Genomic DNA, 20,096 nt, shown 5'->3' on the forward strand with positions numbered 1-20,096 from the left:
GAGAGAGGAAAAATATTAAAAAGATAGACACAAAGAGAAAAGAACAGACCTCAGAGACTTAGGGAACAAAAAATGAAAGGTGACACAATGAAGTTCCTGAAGGGTGGGGAGGAGGAGGCTGGGAGGGAAGTGGGTAGGAGAGAGGGAGGGGAGAAACGGAAAAAACACAAAGAAACCTTAGGGATGTCATAATTAAACTACTAAAAATCAAAGATAAAGAAAAATCTTAAAAGCAGCCAGAGAAAAAGGCCCCAATAACAGGAACAAAAAATTCAAATTACCAGCACCTTATTATGAGAAACTATGGAAGTCAAAAAATAGTGAAGTAATATTCCTTAAGTCTGAAAGAGGTACAAAAACAGTCAACCCAGAAATCTTTAAGAGCAAAAATATCCTTCAACAATGAAAGTGAAATAAAGAAAAAAAAAAAAAAGAAAGTGAAATAAAGACATTTTTCTAGTTAAAAGAAAACCCATTGCCATTAAAACCTGAGCTAAAGAAAGTTCTTCAGGCTGAGGGGAAATGACACCAGAGGGGAAACTGTGGTATTAATGAAAAACATTAGAAATGGTAAACAGGTAAATGAGACTTTTTTCTGCTTAATTTTTGACACACTTTTGAGTATTTAAAGCAAAAATTAAATTGTATTGTAGGGTTACATATGTAGATGTAACACCTATGATAACTACACCATGAGGTAGAGGGAGTGGCAAGAGAGTTAGTATTGATAAACCTACCGAGACACAAGGGTTCTACTCTGCTTAAGTTTTATTCACACTAAGTAAAAAATAAAATGGCATACCCAAATCCAACTATACTGTTACATTAAATGTAATAGACTATATTCTCCAATTAAAGGGGATAGACAATCAGTACAGATGAAAGGAAAAGGAAGAGAAGAAAGGAAGAAAGAGAGAGAGAGAGGGAGCCCCAACTATATATTTTCTGCATGGTACACACTTTAAATATGAAGATGGAGAATGAAAAAAGATGGATGAAAGGCAAATAGTAAGCATAAGTCTGAAGTGGCTATATTAACATCGAATGAAACTTTTAAGAAAAAGAGTAATACCAAAGGTAAGAGAAACTTTATGATAATATAGCGATAAATTCATCAAGAAGACATAACAGTCTTAAATGCACGTGCCTATTAACAGTTAAATGTCAAGCATGGATTAACAGGGGCTTCCCTTGTGGCTCAGCTGGTAAAGAATCCACCTGCAACGGGGGAGACCTGAGATTGATCCCTGAGTTGGGACAATCCCCTGGAGAAGGGAAAGACTACCCACTCCAGTATTCTGGCCTGGAGAATTCCATGGACTCTATAGTCCATGGGGTCACAAAGAGTTGGACACAACTGAGCCTTGCACACACATACATGGATTAACAGTACAAAAAACCAAGGCTCTGCTTTTTAGAACACCTCAATGAATTTCACTGATTTGAAGACTACTCCTCAACAAGCTATGTATGATCTGATGCCTATTTACCTTCTCAGACTCATCTAGATACCCACAGTTCACTTTCTTAATTCTCAACTCCTGCAATACACTGTTATGTCTGAAGCAGAAAGAAATAACTATTATAAAGTCTTGAAAATTGTATTTGGGAACAGAAACATAAATCCTAGCACTTATAAATGCTCCATCCTCTTTTCATTGTTGTTTTTGTTTTATCCTAATCATTTGTTTCTTCAAAGGTCCTTTTCAAATCTTCCATTTTCATCAGTCCTTTTGGACACATTTGATTTTCCCAGCATGATTCCCAGGCAAAATCAGGAAGAGTCCTAAAGCCTTCCAACTTGCTATGTCTTAATAAATGGTGTGTGTGTATGTATGTGCCTGTGCATGTACGTGAGTCTGTATTTTAGTATTAATTACATTACACTGTTACTTTAAAATGTCTCAAAAATACTTTCAAACCTAGTTCTAAACAGGGAAAAATACATGTTGTGAATACTCTGATATTTTCATGTCAAGTATTTTTGTCAACTACAAACAAAAATTTACATATACATGTAGAGTAGAAATAAAATTACACATCAAGAATAATTCTATTATATATTGCTAGAATATATATACACGGTTTCTTCTGAAAGTCTACAAAAGAAATAGTAAAGTCTGATTACCCACAGATAGCAGGATGTCAGAATTTTGTTTTTCAAATTAACACTTGTCTTAAATAGTATAACCATACACATAAATTATTTTTAAAAGAATTTCTGAATAGGTAACATGAGCACATGATAAAAAATTTAATAAATAAAACAGGAAGTACTAAAGTTAGTATCTTTACCACACAAAAAGGTTCCCTACAAGGCTGATCTACTAACTAGTCTGTTGCTACCCCAAGAGTCAATCATTTATGTATTCCAGAGATATTTCACACACAGACAGGCATATATATTACTTTAATTTAAAACATGTCACTGGGTTACCTGGGTAGTGAAATAATGATTCTTTTTATTTAAGCTTTCCTATACTTAGAAAAAGAAAGTGTCATTTCTAAATGGTTTTTAAAGAGACCATAAAATGAAAAAGACAAAGCTATACTAAGTTTATGAAACTGATAAGGGCAATATAATACTCAGAAAAATTAAACCAGATTTTTTCCTTTGTGGCCCAGGGAAGCAAGTTGAATATACAGAAAAATCTCCCTGGACTGCAGTAGCAATGAGAAAAAATCTACAAGGCTGGTTTTGAGCAACAAGGTTAGAAATTGCTTATGAGAAAGGAATACAATAAAAGAGAGAGTTCAAAAGCACTTCTGAAATTATATCAAAGTGACTAGAAGAGCAGTAATGGTAATGTAATCAAGTCGGGAGTGAGGGAAGACCTGGACTGATAGAAATGAACAAAAAAAAAAAAAATTTATACAAAAAATGGTTAATTTATTGTAGTCCTAAATGCTTCTGGGCAGGGGAAAAGTGGGCTTGAGGAGAGTCATTTATAATGTTCTCTTATTCTTAAAAAACAAAGAGATGAAACAAATATAAAATTTTACCAGGTAATGATTCTGATAAATAGGGGTATATGTTATATTATTCACTGTATCTTTCTAAAAGGAATAAATTTATGAAAGAATATTTTTAAATAGTAAAATCAGTGATGCTTGTAATATAAAAGCAGTAGCACCCCACATGTCGGGTATTACTTTTAATTCTACAAATTCATGTTTCCTTATTAAAAACATTAGTTGACAAAAAGTACTTTTTTTTACTTAATACAATGGTTCACTTTTCTTTTTGTTTTGAAAAACATATCACAGCAAAAACTACTTAAAGATCTCAATTAGTTGCTGACATCAAACCATTAAATGAGAATATTAAAGAGAATCTTTGAAAAAAATCACATTTCAAAAATGAAATGGATAGAAAGCTAGGACAAAAATCATTCCAGAAAAGAATAAACTGAATTTATTATACTAAGTATGGTGTACTTGATTCTATAGACTACATAAGGGAAAAACAGCAGTAGAGTTTTAACTTTAAATGTTGCAACAATTTTAAACCATACAACAAAACAAATAAAAGACCCTAGACCCTAGAACTTTAGAGTGCAAAGAACCTTAATAACAGTACAATCCATTTTCCAAAATTTTTTGGTAGTGAGAACCATTAATTTAAAGTTGAAAGAATTTTACCTCAGTACGAATGATCAGCTTCCACCCTTAATATGTTATAAAAACAAAGTAAAGCGTACACATAGAGATTTTTACAAAATAACAAATGATTTTCAATTTTAAATGAAAAAAGAGGTATACAAATGAATCCCAATGTCAAATTTCATAATATGTCAATTCTCAGCTTAGCTATAGTTTTCTTTATACTTGTAGTGTAAAGGAACTTTCAGAACAAGAAGGTAGTATCTAGTTAACAGGAAATGTTAGCTATAAAGATAACCAGCAATTATTTAAAGAGCATTTCCAATCTCCTCCAATGCTCTTCTCACTGCATGAAAGTCACTATTTAACCTGACACAAAAACACGTACAAGACCGCTGACTGGAAGAATCTGGACTCCTAAATATCAACAGAAATATTCTTTCAATTCTTCTAGAGCTAAAACTTAATACCTTTACACTAGTAGGGAGTAAGAACATGGACCATAAAATCAAAAAGTCATGAGTGAAATGTCCACCATTTACTGTCTTATGATTATAAACTTTACTCCTAAGACTGTATTCCTAATACACATTGCAAATGTGTATTAAGTCCTCTGAGTCTAATACAAAAATCATTTTTATAGTCCTAGATTCTAAGGCTAGTTTTACTCTTGGGTTCAACCGTTTCTTTCTGTGTTTTATGCCATCATTAATGAGGAAGGACTTTTTAAATGCATCAATTGTTTATCTTCAAATTGCAGCTTAACAAATATGCTCTTCATTTTAAAGTTATATGTAATTAGACATCATTTCCTTAATTGAGCTGTCCTGTATAAACCAACAATTGTCAGTTTTATTATGTTAAATACAATATATGTCCTTATAATATTCGTGAGGCTAAATAAATAATTCTATGCTATGTAATTTACATGTGGTTCCAGTTAGTAAAATCAATGAACTGGTCACAAAGACCTCCCTATATATTTCATATTTGTTCAAAGTTAGCGGTTCTGGGACATTCCTGGCAGTCCAATGGTTAAGAATTCAGCTTTCAATGCAGGGTACTTGGGGTTAGATCACTGATCAGGGAATTAAGACCCCAGATGCAGAGGGCAACTCTGCCTGGACACTGCAACTAGAGGAACCCTCTTGGGCCGTAACTAGGGAAAGCCTGTGCCCTGCAAGGAAGACCCAGCACAGTCCTGCGTCCCTCACCAAAAAATGCAGTTCTAAAGTAGAAATTTAGGACTTCCCTGGTTGTACAGTGGATAGGAGTCCACCTGCCAATGCAGGGGACATCACTTAGATCCCTGGTCCAGAAGGATTCCACATGCCACAAGCAACTTAAGCCCGTGCACCACAACTACTGAGCCCACGTTCTAGAGCACGCCAGCCCCAACTGTTGAAGCCCATGTGCCTAGAGCCTGTGCTCTGCAACAAGAGAAGCCACCGCAATGAGAAGCCTGCCACGGTGATGGAGTAGCCCCCACTCGCCGCAACTAGGAAAGTTTGCAAGTAGCAACGATGACCCAGTGAAACCATATATAAATACACAGTATCCTTTAAATTTTTTTAATAAAGAAATAAAAGTAGAAATTTGCTTTTCTAAATATGTAGCTTAAACTTTGAACACTATTCAAAAAACTGGGTGAACAATTTAACTATCCCTGTTGAATATATTCCAAGTTAGGGTAGTACAGCAGTGGGCCCTGGAGTCAGACTGCCACAGGGCTCAATTGTAGACTACTACGTAACTGAGCAAGTTACTTAAGCTCACCATACCTCACATTCCTCATCTTTAAAAAGATAATTATAAATAGTACCCATTTAGCAAGGTTTCTGAAACTGTTATAAAAAGTTATCTCAGAAATAAAACCCTTACAAGGGCCTTGAAAGACATTTCTCAACTCTGGACCTCTGTTTAATCTGTAAATAAAGAGTGGATTAAATTATTTTTCAAAGTCTTTTTCAGCTCCAAAATTCTGTGTGAGTAATTAGGCACTTTTCTTCATTCACTAAAGTGTAAGTGAAGTGTTATAAATACACATTAAATACTATTTTTATAGCCTCAAAGTAACCTAATTTTTTAAATGTTTATAGCAGAAGAAAAAGTGCACTGTATTTAATTATATTGAATTTTAAAACTTTAAGTAGGCTCACATTTGTGTTTTGTCATAGACCAATATTAAAAACATGGTTTATATTTTTATACAGCTTCCAAACCAACTCTAAACTGTAAGGTATTTTGCATCCTAGTTCCCCTTTTGAAGACGTACCCTCCTTCTAGCAACCTTTCATTCACATAATTACTATAACCGAAAAAGTGTTAAAGACATCCTTCTCAAAAGTATCACGCTTTCACAAAGGGCAAGAAGCCTGCAAGGAGAATGTTTAAAGATAAAACGCTCAGCATTAGAACAAATGAAGAAAATATCCTTTGGGGTATGGTTTGTAAGTAGGAAGCGAGAGAAGGAGTAAGAGTGAAAAAGAGAATGTGACCAGATATATTCAAGGCTGTTCCCTTCCTGGTTGCAAGGATGACTTGTGTTTAAATGAACAGTTTGGAAAGCTTTTGAAAGAAAATTATTAAAATTCCATAAAACTTTGTCCTTTGAAAAAAATTAAGATACTATTTGTCTTTCTTCACTGGTATTAATCAGTTATGCAGGCACATTTTATATATTTTATGATATAAAGGTACGCATAAAGATATAAAGCGCTTTCTTGGCGGTGCTAGTGGCAAAGAATCTGTCTGCCAATGCAGGAGCCACAACAGATGTGGGTTCAATCCCTATGTTGGGAAAATCCCCTGGAGTAGGAAATGGCAACCTGCTCCAGTATTCTTGCCTGGAAAATTCCGTGGACAGAGGAGCCTGGCGAGCTACAAGCCCATGGGGCTGCAGTCAGACATAACTGAGTGATCAAGCACAAAGACATAAAACAAGCAACACAAAAATAGTATTAATTGGTACCATACTTAAGAACCAGATTTAAAACATTAATCCAATAACATCACCCTATCTTGCACCATTCCTTAATAATTCATGAATTATTAAGTTCTTGGTAAGCTAGAAAGCATGTTAATGTAACGCTATTATTACTTGACTGCTTTGCTCTTACCTCTATGTTAGTGGCTATTATAGACCACAGTTATCATAAAAGAGGCTATAAGTTCCAAAACAACTGCAGGTGAGCATTCCAATGCTTTTATTACAAGGGAATTTTGTTTAAGAAAATATATTGCCTAAAGAAACATTTTAACCATCCCAGACTAGAGCATTCTGGACTAGGAGAAACACTGTGGAGTAAAATATAACCCACCTTGAGCTAAATTCTTCTAAGCACTTTGCCTCTTAAGAAGTGGGATGAGATCACTCACCATGTCAAGCCACAGAGCTCTCTTATTCTTCTTTTTGTGATGTTCAAGAAGCCAGACCACATATCCAAGATTTTTTTCAAAAAAAGAAGATAAATATTCAACCTTTCTGTTCTCTCTTTAAATTGTCATCTTATTAGCTTCAATTTAAAAGTTATAATGGTGACCGCCAAATCCCCACCTTTATTCCTGAAGTTCCTACATTGCTAACTTCTCTTGGAACATTTCCAATTATGGCTCACAAATACAAATTTCAACCTTACTCAGCTTCTCAAAACCAACTCCTTCATGTCCCACTCTAAACTCACAATCTGGAATCTTCATTGATTCCTATTTACAATACACCAGAAACAAATGCCAAGCCCTAACTATACCTCCATCTTCCAAATCAACAAAAATATTGTGACTGAGCAAAAAACTATGGTAGACAAAGCCTGTTGGAAATAAGAAGCATAAGACAATGTGTTCCCTTCCTTAAGAACTTTTCAATTCAATAAAAAGACAGAGCTAACTGATAACTGTAATGATTACAATGTATTGAACTATTAACTATTTGCCAAGCACTGGGTTGAACCATCTTCATGTATTATCTCAAAAAACTAAAACTCCGTAAGATACTATGATCTCCAAGTGACAAAAACAGTATCTGTAGAATCTGAAGTGTACAAGATCACACAACTAGAAAATGGTAGAGCTTGAACTCAAAAATAGCTCTGACTACAAAGCCCTTGCTAACCATAAATAAAACATACAAAACAATGTAGCTGCCAAAAGAAAGGGAAAGCAGCAACTTTTCCCAAATTGATCTCTTCTCCATTCCCACTGCCAACACCCTATTTCAGAATTCCTGCAAAACAGGTACTGAGAGGGGTGCTTAAAAATCACACAGGGAGCCCATTTAAATAAATGCTCCTAGGCCCAACCCATAAGATTCTGAACCACTGGGCAAAAGGTGTTTCTGATGCACTTTTTAAAAACCATATCCCTAATTATTGCTCATTCACTCATTTATTCATTCATTCATTCAACAAGGATTCAGGTTCCTACTATGTAGCAAGTCCGGTAAATTCATCCCAAATATCTCCTCTACACCTGATCCGACTAAATTCCATTCCAGAAATACTCTAAAAACCCTATTTTCAACATTCACTCATCTGTGTACTAGATTATTATGCCCTATCAAGTAAAATTATTTTGATCAAAGCTTTCCTGCCATATAATGAACACCTGATACACAAGAAGAGCTCAATAAATGTCAGTACCTTTCACATTACATAATCTAGATCTGCACTGTTATTACAGACTTCAATCCATAACATAGGGGAAATGGTGCAACATTTGCTAAGAGGACTAAACACAAACAGCTCTCCCGCTCCCCACTATATGTGCTTTTCCTTCCCCTGCCTCAATCCAAATCCTTAAAGGAAGAGTTTATATCCTATCTTCACTCCAAGTTCCTCGACTCATCCTGACCACAATAATTCTTCTTTCCTTACTAACCTATAGGACAGGAATTACTACTGCCAGAAAAGGAAATAACTTAACATCTGATTAAGTACAGTCTTATACATCCTCTAAATTCTTTTAAAAATATTTATTTACTTATGGCTGTCAGGTCTTGACTGTGGCACAAGGGCTAGGTAGTTGCTTTGAGGCATGTGGGATCTTTGTTCCCCAACTAGGGTTAGAAACCCAAATGCTCTGCATTGGAAAGCAGATTCTTAACCACAGGACCACCAACAAAGCTCCTCTAATTTCTTTTTAATGATTTTTCACTCTTGTCTCATTGAGATTCTTGAGAGCTGATTGTACTACACATTTTCATTATAATTCCAAGAGTTTCCGACCTGCTAAGTATTTAAGTGTTAGTCGCTCAGTCATGTCGGATCTATGCAACCCTATGGACTGTAGACCGCCATGCTCCTCGTCCATTGGATCCTACCGGGAATAATACTGAACCCGGGTCTCCTGCACTGCAAGCAGATTCTTTACCACTGAGCCACCAGGAAAGCCCCCTGCTAAGTATATAGTTAGCCTTGATATGACAACACCAGTTTTTCCACCTGTGCAAGTAATCCTTAAGTTACATTGCTTTCTGCCTTTTTAACAACATATATTTTTCTTTTAAAAAATATCTAAATGATTCAAAATTGTCAAAAGCTCATCCTCTATGTAAGGAGACTTACATAGTACAGTGTCTCTACCACAGGTATTTGCTATAATACCTTGAGTCAAGTAGTTTAACTTCTCTAAACCTACATTTCCCAGTCTAAAAACGGAGGTAATACTTCTCAAGCCAATATGAAAAGTAAATGAGATAACACAGAACATTTAGCACAGCATTTGACACATATTCTTGGTAAATGTTAGCTGTTAGTATTTCCTGATAAACAAAACCTGGAGTAAATTTTTTCTGGAGATTAATCATTTCTATAACAAAGTGACAAAATAAGTCGGGGAATTCACATATCCAGAAAAAGAAAAATCAAAAGTAAGTCAAATTTGCACAGAAAGGTTTCTCTAATTAGTAAGGCTGCTACTGCTGCTGCTAAGTCACTTCAGTCATGTCCGACTCTGTGCGACCCTATAGACGGCTGCCCACCAGGCTCCCCCATCCCTGGGATTCTCCAGGCAAGAACACTGGAGTGGGCTGCCATTTCCTTCTCCAATGCACGAAAGTGAAAAGTGAAGTCACTCAGTCATGTCCGACTCTTAGCAACCCCATGGACTGCAGCGTACCAGGCTCCTCCAACCATGGGATTTTCCAGGCAAGAGTACTGGAGTGGGGTGCCATTGCCTTCTCCGAATTAGTAAGGCTGCTGCTGTCACTTCAGTCGTGTCCAACTCTGTGCGACCCCATAGACGGCAGCCCAACAGGCTCCCCCGTCCCTGGGATTCTCCAGGCAAGAACACTGGAGTGGGTTGCCATTTCCTTCTCCAATGCAGGAAAGTGAAAAGTGAAAGTTAGGTCGCTCAGTCGTGTCTGACCCTCAGCGACCCCATGGACTGCAGCCTACCAGGCTCCTCCAACCATGGGATTTTCCAGGCAAGAGTACTGGAGTGGGGTGCCATCGCCTTAGTAAGGCTAGGATTTTTTAAATAAGATTATGAAAAGACTCTGATGCTGGGAGGGATTGGGGGCAGGAGGAGGAGGGGAGGACAGAAGATGAGATGGCTGGATGGCATCACCGACTCGAAGGACTTGAGTTTGAGTGAACTCCGGGAGATGGTGATGGACAGGGAGTCCTGGCATGCTGTGATTCATGGGGTCGCAAAGAGTCGGACACGACTGAGCGACTGAACTGAACTGAAGCAAGAATAGAGTTAACTTTACTAATACAAATAATCAATGTGCATAGTTCCTAAGAGGAGTCCCCACAGTATTAACAGAAAGAACGTGGGGCTTAAATACCAAAAAAAAAAAAAATAATAAAATAAACTTAAATGCAAATAGCAACGCTCACACTTAACTACATGATACCAAAAAAGTAAATTCTCTATCCTATTTTCTCACTTGTAAGATGAGGTAAAAATAGCTGTCACAAGATTAAATAAGTAAAAAGCCTGACCAACAGATCCTCCACTAGTGGATCTTTCCCTTCTGTGCTTAAAAGTAAAATTTCCAAACTCTTTTACAATAAGGCTTAAAAGTTCATTAGATACAACATATACCCAATCCAAAGTCAATATTCCAACACAAAATTGGCAGGCAGAAGAAGACTGGAAGGAAAGGAAAGGAGAGATTTTAGACATGACCAAGTAAGAACCTGACTTTTCAACAGGAGCACGTCTGTTATATTTACTGCAAACAGCATGTAAAACAAGACCCATGAAGTAGTAAGAGTTTTAATGAATGTTTTGGTAACAACTAGATACTGTGACTGTTTCTGCTCTTCAAGACAACTGGAAAAATAGCGTTATTATTACATATTACATACAGAATTTATTTAAGAAACATGGACTTCCCAACTGTATTTTCTCCCACCCACTCAGCTCTTCCTCACTGCTCTCAAACGTGAACACCCTATCTGTACTAATAGCTAGAATGTGACTACAAGATGAACCACCAACTCCAACAAAATACTATGCTTACATTTCAAGATGGCCAAGAAGTTTAACTCAACTAGGAAAACTGCTTAATTGATTCTAGATCCGAATATATCCAAGAGCTCTTGGATATATGTACAATAAGACTATAATAACTCTGTTAATGGAAATAATTTACAGTATTTATTAGGAAAAAAAAGGAAAGACATTAAAGGGGAAAGAAATTTCACAATGCACAGATCTGCAAACAAGTATAACAAAATAAAAGCATGTAAGGAGTTCCTTTATATGGCTTGAATGCTGAAGAATTCTGGGGGAAAATATGCAAAAGATAACTTAGGATAATCTTAACTTTACAAGTATTACAATATTTTTTAAATGCTTAAAAAAAAGTTTTCCTCACCACTGGTAGCCAGCCCATTTGAGTCCGCACCTTAGTTCTTAAGCAACCTGCTCTATCAATAATAATCTGTTCCCAGATTTTATTTTACATTACTATTCCAATACAGATTCCACCCAAAACTATGTAGACATGGTATCAATATGAAAGAAGCATTTTTTTCTAAATTCTTTTTAAAAGGAATTATTTTCTTTTATGATCTGTGCTTAGGTGATTCTTTATCTTATGCTGAAATAAAGGATCACTGGAGGATCTCTAAATTTGGGGATTAAATGTCATTGTTTCCTAACTTTTACAGCTTTTCTTACCTAAGCCCACCAAATTTCATAGACACCCATTCTTTTTATCACCTTTTGCTTATCTTATATAATGAAATGGAATGAGTATCTGAACTCATTATAATTTTTCACTTATGTAAATGGTAATTGTGGTTGATGAATGCACTCTCTAAAGTACAAAAGAACACACACATTGTAGGTGCATAATTTGCATCTGGAAAACTACAGTACTCTGGAACATAAAACTCTATATTAAGGGCTTATTTACAGATGTTTATCAAAGGTGCAATTTCAATGAGCTATCTTCTGTACGCTATTAAAGTTGAAGGTGTAACTTTGCAGGATTTGTATTAATAGGCAACAAGAAAGACCAAAATGCCTTCTGAAAACCACAGTAAGTGTATATCTGGAACTTCCCTGGTGGTTAACACTCAGTTTCCAATGCAGGAAGCAAGAGTTCAATCCCTGCTCAGGGAACTAAGATCTCACATTTCGCATGGGCAATCAAATTAAAAATAAATAAATGGATCTCTAAAGGTGGAATTTCAGACAGTGACAGATGGTAAAAGAAACAAGAACTCTTAGATCAGTTTCATTTAAATCATGACTGTCCAGATAACAACCTCTCCCTATGAGATAAAACTAATGTAGTAATATAATCAATAACTGATCATTAAAGCAAAAATATCCTAAATATAAGGGGCTTCCCAGGTGGCTCAGTGGTAAAGAATCTGTCTGCCAATGCAGGAGACACAGGTTTGATCCCTGGGTGGGGAAAATCCCCTGGAGTAGAAAACGGCAACTCACTCCAGTATTCTTGCCTGGAAAATTCCATGGACAGAGGATCCTGGCAGGCTACAGTCCACCGGCCACAAGGAGTCGGATACAACTCAACCACTAAGCATGGGCAGCATCCTAAGTATAGATTGAACCCCTCTCCCCCACACCTCCTAGTCACTCAGTCTGTGTTTTAAATTCAAGGCTGCCCTATCAGAAAGGCACTTAAAGATAGTCAACCTCAAAGAAATAGCCAGCATACTAATTCAAACATAACCAAGACTGTATTTCAAAAGGGAAAAAATTAAATGAGAAAAAGTTAACACCTTACTTAAGATATTACCATTAGGGCAACAATTATCTACACTAACTTTACTGACAAGGCAATAATTACTAAAGCATAGAATATTAACTATGTAACAATATTTTTCACTGTAACAAAACATACTTGAAAATTCTTTCTCAGTCAAGCTGCCAAATCTAATTTTAAAACTGACCCTAAACATAAAACTACTCACCAACTGGACTAAGAAGGAAGGCGGAAAAAAAAATACTGGTTTAAGGAAATAAAACTGGATTAAGAAAAATAACTTTAATCAGCCGTCCATCAAAAAGCTACATACAAGTTTCATGGCTAAACGACACTGGTTTATTATTATATTAATAAATCGCTTATTTCCTTCTGCACGGCTGGGATTTTACAAACTGCCACACTTTCATAAAGGTATGATTATGAGGCTTATAGAGAAAGTTCACACAGAACAAACTGAGTGAGGAGTATACCATCCTTTAAGTAACAATATTTGCTAAAGAGTAAAAAGGGAAGGGAAAGGCTGACAATCTACTTCTCATAACCCCCTCCAAAACTGGGGGAATTGGAGAAGTAATCCTGTATCAGACAGTATTCACAAGCACAAAAGAAAACACTTCCAATAGTGAAACATAAAGCAGTCACTCTGCATTAAAACACAGGCAATATTTTCTACGTTAGTATAAAGTGTGCTATAAACGCCTATTAATACAAAAGGAACGACCACTTCCACACCGTTATATACTTTAGTAAACTACACTGCAGATCTATAATAAACAACTCCTTGAAAAGCAAGTACCTTCCTTTACAACTCTATTACCTTCCTTCTCTCCTTAAGACATGGTCACAGAATGAATCTATACAACTTAATTTTCCTGGGTGCTTCCCCTCCTTCCTCTCCATGCAACGCAAATATACTTTTTACGTTCACAGAAATTCATACCTAGTACCAGTATCTCAGCCTATTTGAAAACTGCTTGATTTTGAAAGTTCTAATAAGATGTGTTCAGGTTGGAAACGAAAAACTACCTTATAAGGGTATAAAAGACTGAAAGCAGGAAGCGGCTTTGACAAAACTAAGGAAGTTGCAGCGCGCTTGCTCACTGGGGGACTTTTTTGAGGCAAGAGAAGTAACACATGACATCTTTCTCTCAAATTAAAATGTGACTTGTTTGGCCGGTAGGAACGTAGTGGGAGATGGAAAAGACCGGGAGTCGAAAAGGAAGAGGAGGTGGGTGGTCCAATGAAAACCCCGATCTAGGTTCCCATTTTCAGGGTCCGATTCTTCCCTTTCCCCACCCACACCCCGGGTAGAATGTTGTCACAGCAATCTTGCAAAACCTAAAGGAGCGCTTCTCTTTTCTCGCTCCTTTGCCCGGCCAGTCCCCGCGCTCCATTCCCCTCGGCCTCCAAACCTACGGGCAGGAAGGGGCACCGGGCAAAGGAGGGTCGGCTGCGCCGGGCTCGACGACCACCCCCACGCGACCGCGGGCCCCGGGGAGGCGACCGTCCCCGCAGCCCCTCGGGCCGCGCTGCCCACCGCGGTGGGGGAAGGGCCGGGAGGGGTCGCGCGGAGGAAGCCGCTCCCGGGGGGGGGGTTCTGGGCCCCGCGCCGCCGCCCGGCTCCCAGAGGGTGAAGCGCGGGGGATGAGGGAGGCCCTGACTGCGGGCCCCACCCCTCGCCACCCGGCGCGGCCCGGGCTGACACGGCCGGCGGCAGCACCTCGCCGCTCCATTCATCTCCCGGCCTCCTCCTGGCCCCGCCATTTTCCTGCCTCCGCCTCAGTTTCCCCACCCCCGCCCATCAGCCCCCTTACCCCGTGCCACAGTCCACCACACAGGCCGGCAGCCGTCCCGCCATCTTCCTCCTCGCCTGCTGCTGCTGCTGCCGCCGTCTGCTCCGTGCCGGTTGGGGCCAGGGATGGGCGGCGGGAGGTAGAAGCTATCTGATCATTCACGGCCGGGCCACCCTCTCCGTCTGGGGGGGAGCCGGGAAGCCGAAGCAGTAGCGAGAGAGAAGCAGGCTCGGTCAGCGGCTACCACTTCCGCAACCCGGGCAGGCAGGCAGTCCCCGCCCTGCCCCGCCGCGGCCTCCTCCCCCTCTCCCCTCCTCCTCACTCCTGCCCCCACCCTACAACTTCTTCCCCTCACACCGCCTTTCCCCGGGAAGCCAAGATGGCCGCCGGTGCCGACGCCCCGGCCAGGCCAGGCCTAGGCCTCGAGCGCTCCCCCTTCCGGCTCCGAGCGGGCGGGGCGAAAGAGCATGCGCAGTGAGGAGCGCCGCCGGCTGCCGCTCCCATTCCGAAGGTGAGGTGGTCCACTTCGGGTGTTCTCCAGGTAGGGGCGACTAGGTCTGCCCGAGCCTCCAATTCTCCTTCTGAAACTGGAAGGGGTTTTTCGTTGCAATTACTTCTGTGCTAGGTTGAGGAAGCGTTGGAATCGCATTCCACAGCCACAACTATCCTCCGGTGCTCCGGGGAAAACGGCCTAATTGAAAACCTTGTCAGCGGCACCCATCCGTTTTTATATCTTGAGCGGCTCCTTTTCTGGTTGGTAAAGAGCTATATCTGACGGAGGGTGAGCCGTTGGTGGAGAGAGGAACAAAGGCTTGCGCCGTGGCTCCTCTGCCTTGGTATTGTTTTTTGTTTTTGTTTTTTCTTCAGTTACACTTGTGCATTGTTACAACGGGGCACATTACAAGTGTTACCACAAGGGTTAGATTGTAGGCCACCCGGAGGGCAGGCCTGTGCCCACTAGGAAGGCACACCTCACAGGAATGTACAGGTAAACACTTACACATATAAGCTTTTGGTGGCTTTGAATGAGGAGAAAAAAGTACTCTCCGGGGTAGTTTTAGACTGTGCTATTCTACTTGAAGGATGAAACCACGGATTAAGGACCAAAAATTTTAATTAAAAAAAATTAAAAACTAGAAAGCCTAGAAATGGCATTTAAACTTATCAAAGTGTGCATCAGAATTCCGTGGAAGGCTTGTTACAGCACAGAATGCTGAACCACATCCCCTGAGTTCTCTAAGGGGTCTGGAGTGGGGCCTGGTAATTTGCATTTCTACCCAGTTTCTACGTGTTGGTCTGGGACCTCCCCCCACCTGGGAAACCTATAATGTTACTAGCTTTTTTCTCTTCTGGTTTACCTTCTGATAAACCATGTGGATTCACTTATAGGTGACTGAAATAAAAATATTTTTCCTAAGAAAGGATGTCTCATTACTCCAGAAGATAACAGAGTGGTGTTAGACCAGGCTGGGCAATGTAATTTAAGCTTTTCATTCATTTGGCAAATAAAAATTGCTCACCCATTCTATTAAGGCAGGGACTATGCTGACCGTTAATATTCAATAGACACAAAATGAACAGGTTCTCCGCGCTGCAGAGTTTACAGTTTAGTGGAGAAACATATAAACTGTATTAAGAGCAATAGAAATTATAAAGCAGAGGGCTCTGAGAAATGGGGGGGAGGGGTGAGTGAATGGGAGGGAAACAAAAGGTAGGAGAGGCTTCTCTGACAAAAGTGAAAGTCGCTCAATTATGTCCGACTCTTTGTGACCCCATGGACTATACAGTTCATGGAATTTTCTAGACCAGGATCCTGGAGGGGGTAGCCTTTCCCTTCTCCAGGGTATCTTCCCAACCCAGGGAGTGAACCCAGGTCTCCTGCATTGCAGGCGGATTCTTATACCAGCTGAGCCAGAAGCGAAGCCCAAGAATACTGGAGTGGGTAGCCTATCCCTTCTCCAGTGGATCTTCCTGACCCAGGAATGAAACTGGGGTGTCCTGCATTGCAGGCGAGTTCTTTACCAACTGAGCTATCAGGGAAACATTTAAAAACTGAGGGCTGGAAGATGATAGATAGGGAGGAGAGTGAGGAAGAAGGGGAGAGCCTTCCAGGAAGTGAGAAGAGTCCAGGCCCTGAGGTGAGAATGAGCCTTTTTTCTTCCACAAGTTTAAAGAAGTTCCAAGTGTTCAAAGTGAAGTGAGCCAGAGAAGAAGACAGAATGGGAGGTAAAGCCTGAGATAAGGAGGAATCAAATCACGCGAGGATTTGTAGACTTCTTAAAGCATCTTAAAGTTTAGCCTAAAAGCAACTTGGAATCCATCAGAGATTTAAGGAAATGTTTTGCCGGCTTTGTAAGGAATGGATTCTACAAAGTTAATAGTGAAGTGAATGCTTATATAGCGTATATGATGTTGGCGTTAAGAGATAGAAAATATGAGGAGTAGCATCCAGATGGGATTAGATGTGTACAAAGGAGACTTACTAAGGGGCATCATCATCATTACCATCCACTGGTGCCCAGTACATCCACAGCTACTCATATGAAATAAACAAACAAATAAATAAATCTCAGGGGCCACTTTCCTCAGAGATTTGTCTTCCAAGAAGTCAAACAGAAGTGATTCTTTGTTCAGGTACCTTCTGTTTTTTCACTATATATAGAAGATGGTATATGAGGACTCTTTGCTGCCTTTTCCACCATCAAGTACTGAAGGTTTTGGGGGAGAGCAGTTGCCCGAAGATTGGCCCTGACAGAAGATGGAGATGTGGTTTGGTTGGGGTAGAGCAAATGATTGTTTCCAGTATGACAGGTAGTATGTCTGGACTAACGGGATCTTACCAAAGGGGTCTCAAGAACAGAGGTTTGGAACTTGAACTCAGGGAAGTTCTCCTGCTCAGGGAAGCCCACAGCAATAGATCCTCAAAATGGCTGTCCAAAATGCTGGCCTTGGGTGGGTTGTCATGGAAGTAATTACATCAGTGTTCAGAAACTAGAATGATCCAGGCAGGCAGCCTCATAAGTGAAGAGGGCTATGAGGAGGGTATGGCAACGTGGAGAGCCCACAGAAGACAGTAGAAAATTGTTGCTATGTAAGATTGTAGGCCTTTTGTTGCCAAAACCTCCCTTTTTTTTTTTCAAGAAAAGTTGGAAATACCTGTATTTTTATCTGTTGGTAACTAATTTTTTGAAGACCATATCTGACCCACAGGCTACCCATTTTCAATGTTTGATTCAAGAGACTGTTTAATGTATACCAGTATATTACATTCAAATATGAGCTTTGTGTTCATGGTAGTTACTGTGTCTCATTCCGTAGACATGAGGAGACCTGCTGCAGTCTCTTTCACAGAGTCAAGACCTGTCCCTCGTCTGTAAAGGGAGTGACTTGTTAGAAGTGTTTCAGTTTCCAGCACTTGTGAAAACTGTCTGTGGAGGTTCCTCATAACTCACCTACCCAAACACTTTGCCTGCTTAAGACCCTTTCCACTTCCTGCTTGCTGCATGCCACATTGGTCAGCATCTGTACCGCTGTGGTGGCTCAGCCTTCTTCAGCTATGTAGAACCTTCTGAGGCATATCCGGCCAAAGCATTTCTGACCACCCTGTTTGCATATGCACCCGTCTTCCTGCTTACCCTTCTACAAATACTGAGAAGCAGAGGATGTCAGAGCTAGAAGGCCTCTTGGGGATGATCCTTGATCGATATGAAAAGGAAAGCAGTGGTGGATGAGTGGGATTTGTTTGACTGCCCTAAATTCATTGCTGCCTATTAGTACCCTGGTTTTCCTTTCAGTTCAGGTCAACTAGGTGCTTTGTTCTTGTCAGTTTCCAAACCCAGTTCCTAGCCTTTTAAGCATTTGTCCATCTTACAGTATCCTTCCAATAAATCCCCTTTTGCCTAAGTTAACAGCAGTCAGTTTCCATTACTTGCATAAATTTAAGAGCTCTAAATGATACAGAAGCCCAGAGAGTTTAAGTGATTTTCCCAATATCTTAGAGAAACTAAGGAACAGAGTCCAGATCAAAACCCAGTTCTGACCCCTTTTCAGGACTCTTAAGTTATAATGCCACAAGCATTCTTTAATTTTGACTGCTATACTGGTTACAGGTTACCATGAGATTTCCTAGGTCATTCCTGTTCTTTAACATCAATTTAGCAAATGTCTCTGAATCTTAAAATGTCCAAGACTTTCACAGCACTCCATTTCCATTATTTTAAAATGGGAAACAATATTATTTTTTTTTAAATTAACTTGGGTACTTGTTGCACAGGTGACTATTTGCAAGTTGTCAGAGCAATCAAATCTATAGAGAGCATTGATTAAGGCAGATTAGATAAATGGTCAAGATGTCCATGCAGCCCAGTGGTCATAGGGGATGATGGCTATGAACGGTGGCTTCTCCTTTCTCAAGTCGTGTGACCTTAAATAATTTAGTGTGTAGAGAGAGCACTGACCTTGGAATCAAGAGACTTGAATGTCAGCTTCTTAAATTAATCTGTTTCTTCATCTTTAAAAAATGGTAGGAATATGTAACTCACAGAGTTGTTGTAAAGCATAAATTTTTAAAAAGCATGTTGCAAATTATAAAACAACTGTATGAAAAGATCGAAAGGAACATGCTTGAATTATAAAGTAATGACTCTTTTACTTATTACTTATACAGACCTAAAGTTTTAAAGTTTGTCCCTCTTTTCACAGAAATTATCTTGGGGCCCATCTGCTTACTCTTTTAACGCTCCTGCTGCTGCTAAGTCGCTTCAGTCGTGTCCAACTCTGTGCGACCCCATAGACGGCAGCTGCTACCATCATGCAAAATATTTTTAGAAGGTTTCTTTCAGACTTGCCTTCAGAGCCTGTTGCACATTCCCTTAAATATCTTCATTGGTGGCAAATCTTGGCCCTTGAGTGTTTGCATGTCTCGCACGGAGGCACAGGTCAGCAGTGGCCTGACATGGGGACAGGAGCTCTGGCTGCTGCAGACCTGCGTCATGCAGCATGTGGCACAAGCCCTATTGGAGGAGGTCGTCATTAGCCTCACCATAGAGCTGCCAAGCAGACAACCCACAAACTGCAGAACAATTATACCAAAGAAATTCTCACACTATTAAGAAAGTTCTAGGATCCAAAACAAATTTATAACCTGGGATCGGGCAAAGGGAAGGAGAAAACAAAGGGAATTTGACTTTGGAGGGCAGTGGGATTTGAGTACAGAACTTCCCACAGGACTGGGGAAACAGACTCTTGGAGGGCACAAACAAAACCTACTGTGCACCAGGAGAAAGGAGCAGTGTCCCCACAAGAGACTGAGCCAGACTTACCTGTGAGTGTCCAGGAGTCTCAGTGGAGGCATGGGTCAACAGTTTGGCCTCAGGTCAAACAAAAGAGAGAGAACACAGCCCCACCAGTCAACAGAAAATTAGATTAAAAATTTACTGAGCATGCCCCCGCCCAGTAAACAAGACCTAGTTTCCCCCACAGTCAGTCTATCCCATCAGGAAGCATCCATA

The 20,096-nt window shown here is 39.9% G+C and overlaps 2 protein-coding genes and 1 long non-coding RNA gene across 12 annotated transcripts in view; 1 reads left to right on the plus strand and 2 right to left on the minus strand.

Moving 5' to 3' along the window:
- The window catches only part of ACTR3 (actin related protein 3), a 47,489-nt gene extending 32,665 nt beyond the window's left edge, over nt 1–14,824 (minus strand). The window contains exon 1 of the mRNA XM_070389465.1: nt 14,608–14,824. Within this exon, the coding sequence (XP_070245566.1) occupies nt 14,608–14,651 (44 nt within the window). The 5' untranslated portion in view covers nt 14,652–14,824. The remainder of the gene's footprint in view (nt 1–14,607) is intronic.
- On the minus strand, nt 6,724–14,597 carry LOC138992090 (atherin-like). 2 transcript variants are annotated; one of them, XM_070389474.1, is made up of 2 exons: nt 13,611–14,597; nt 6,724–7,008 (listed from the first exon to the last, which is right to left on the minus strand). In XM_070389474.1, the coding sequence occupies exon 1, from the start codon at nt 14,555–14,557 to the stop codon at nt 14,132–14,134; it is 426 nt and encodes a 141-aa protein (XP_070245575.1). In that variant the 5' UTR covers nt 14,558–14,597; the 3' UTR covers nt 6,724–7,008; nt 13,611–14,131. The 2 variants fall into 2 exon arrangements, with proteins under 2 accessions (XP_070245575.1, XP_070245583.1); XM_070389482.1 differs by having other exon boundaries at nt 6,989–7,011.
- LOC138992092 (uncharacterized) overlaps nt 13,902–20,096 on the plus strand; it is a 98,873-nt gene continuing 92,678 nt past the window's right edge. For 2 of the 9 annotated variants that reach the window (XR_011467959.1, XR_011467950.1), the window contains exon 1: nt 14,961–15,097. This is a non-coding gene — a long non-coding RNA (uncharacterized lncRNA). Of the gene's footprint in view, nt 14,022–14,940; nt 15,098–20,096 lie in introns of those variants that run through there. The other 7 variants (XR_011467960.1, XR_011467952.1, XR_011467957.1 and 4 more) reach the window with 7 other exon arrangements.

Source organism: Bos mutus, chromosome 2 (genome assembly GCF_027580195.1).
Source record: "Bos mutus isolate GX-2022 chromosome 2, NWIPB_WYAK_1.1, whole genome shotgun sequence".
Lineage (NCBI taxonomy): Eukaryota > Metazoa > Chordata > Mammalia > Artiodactyla > Bovidae > Bos > Bos mutus.

Coding starts and splice junctions, on each gene's coding strand:
- LOC138992090 (XM_070389474.1), bottom strand. CDS start 14,557: ATGGCGGGGCCAGGAGGAGGCCGGGAGATGAATGGAGCGGCGAGGTGC.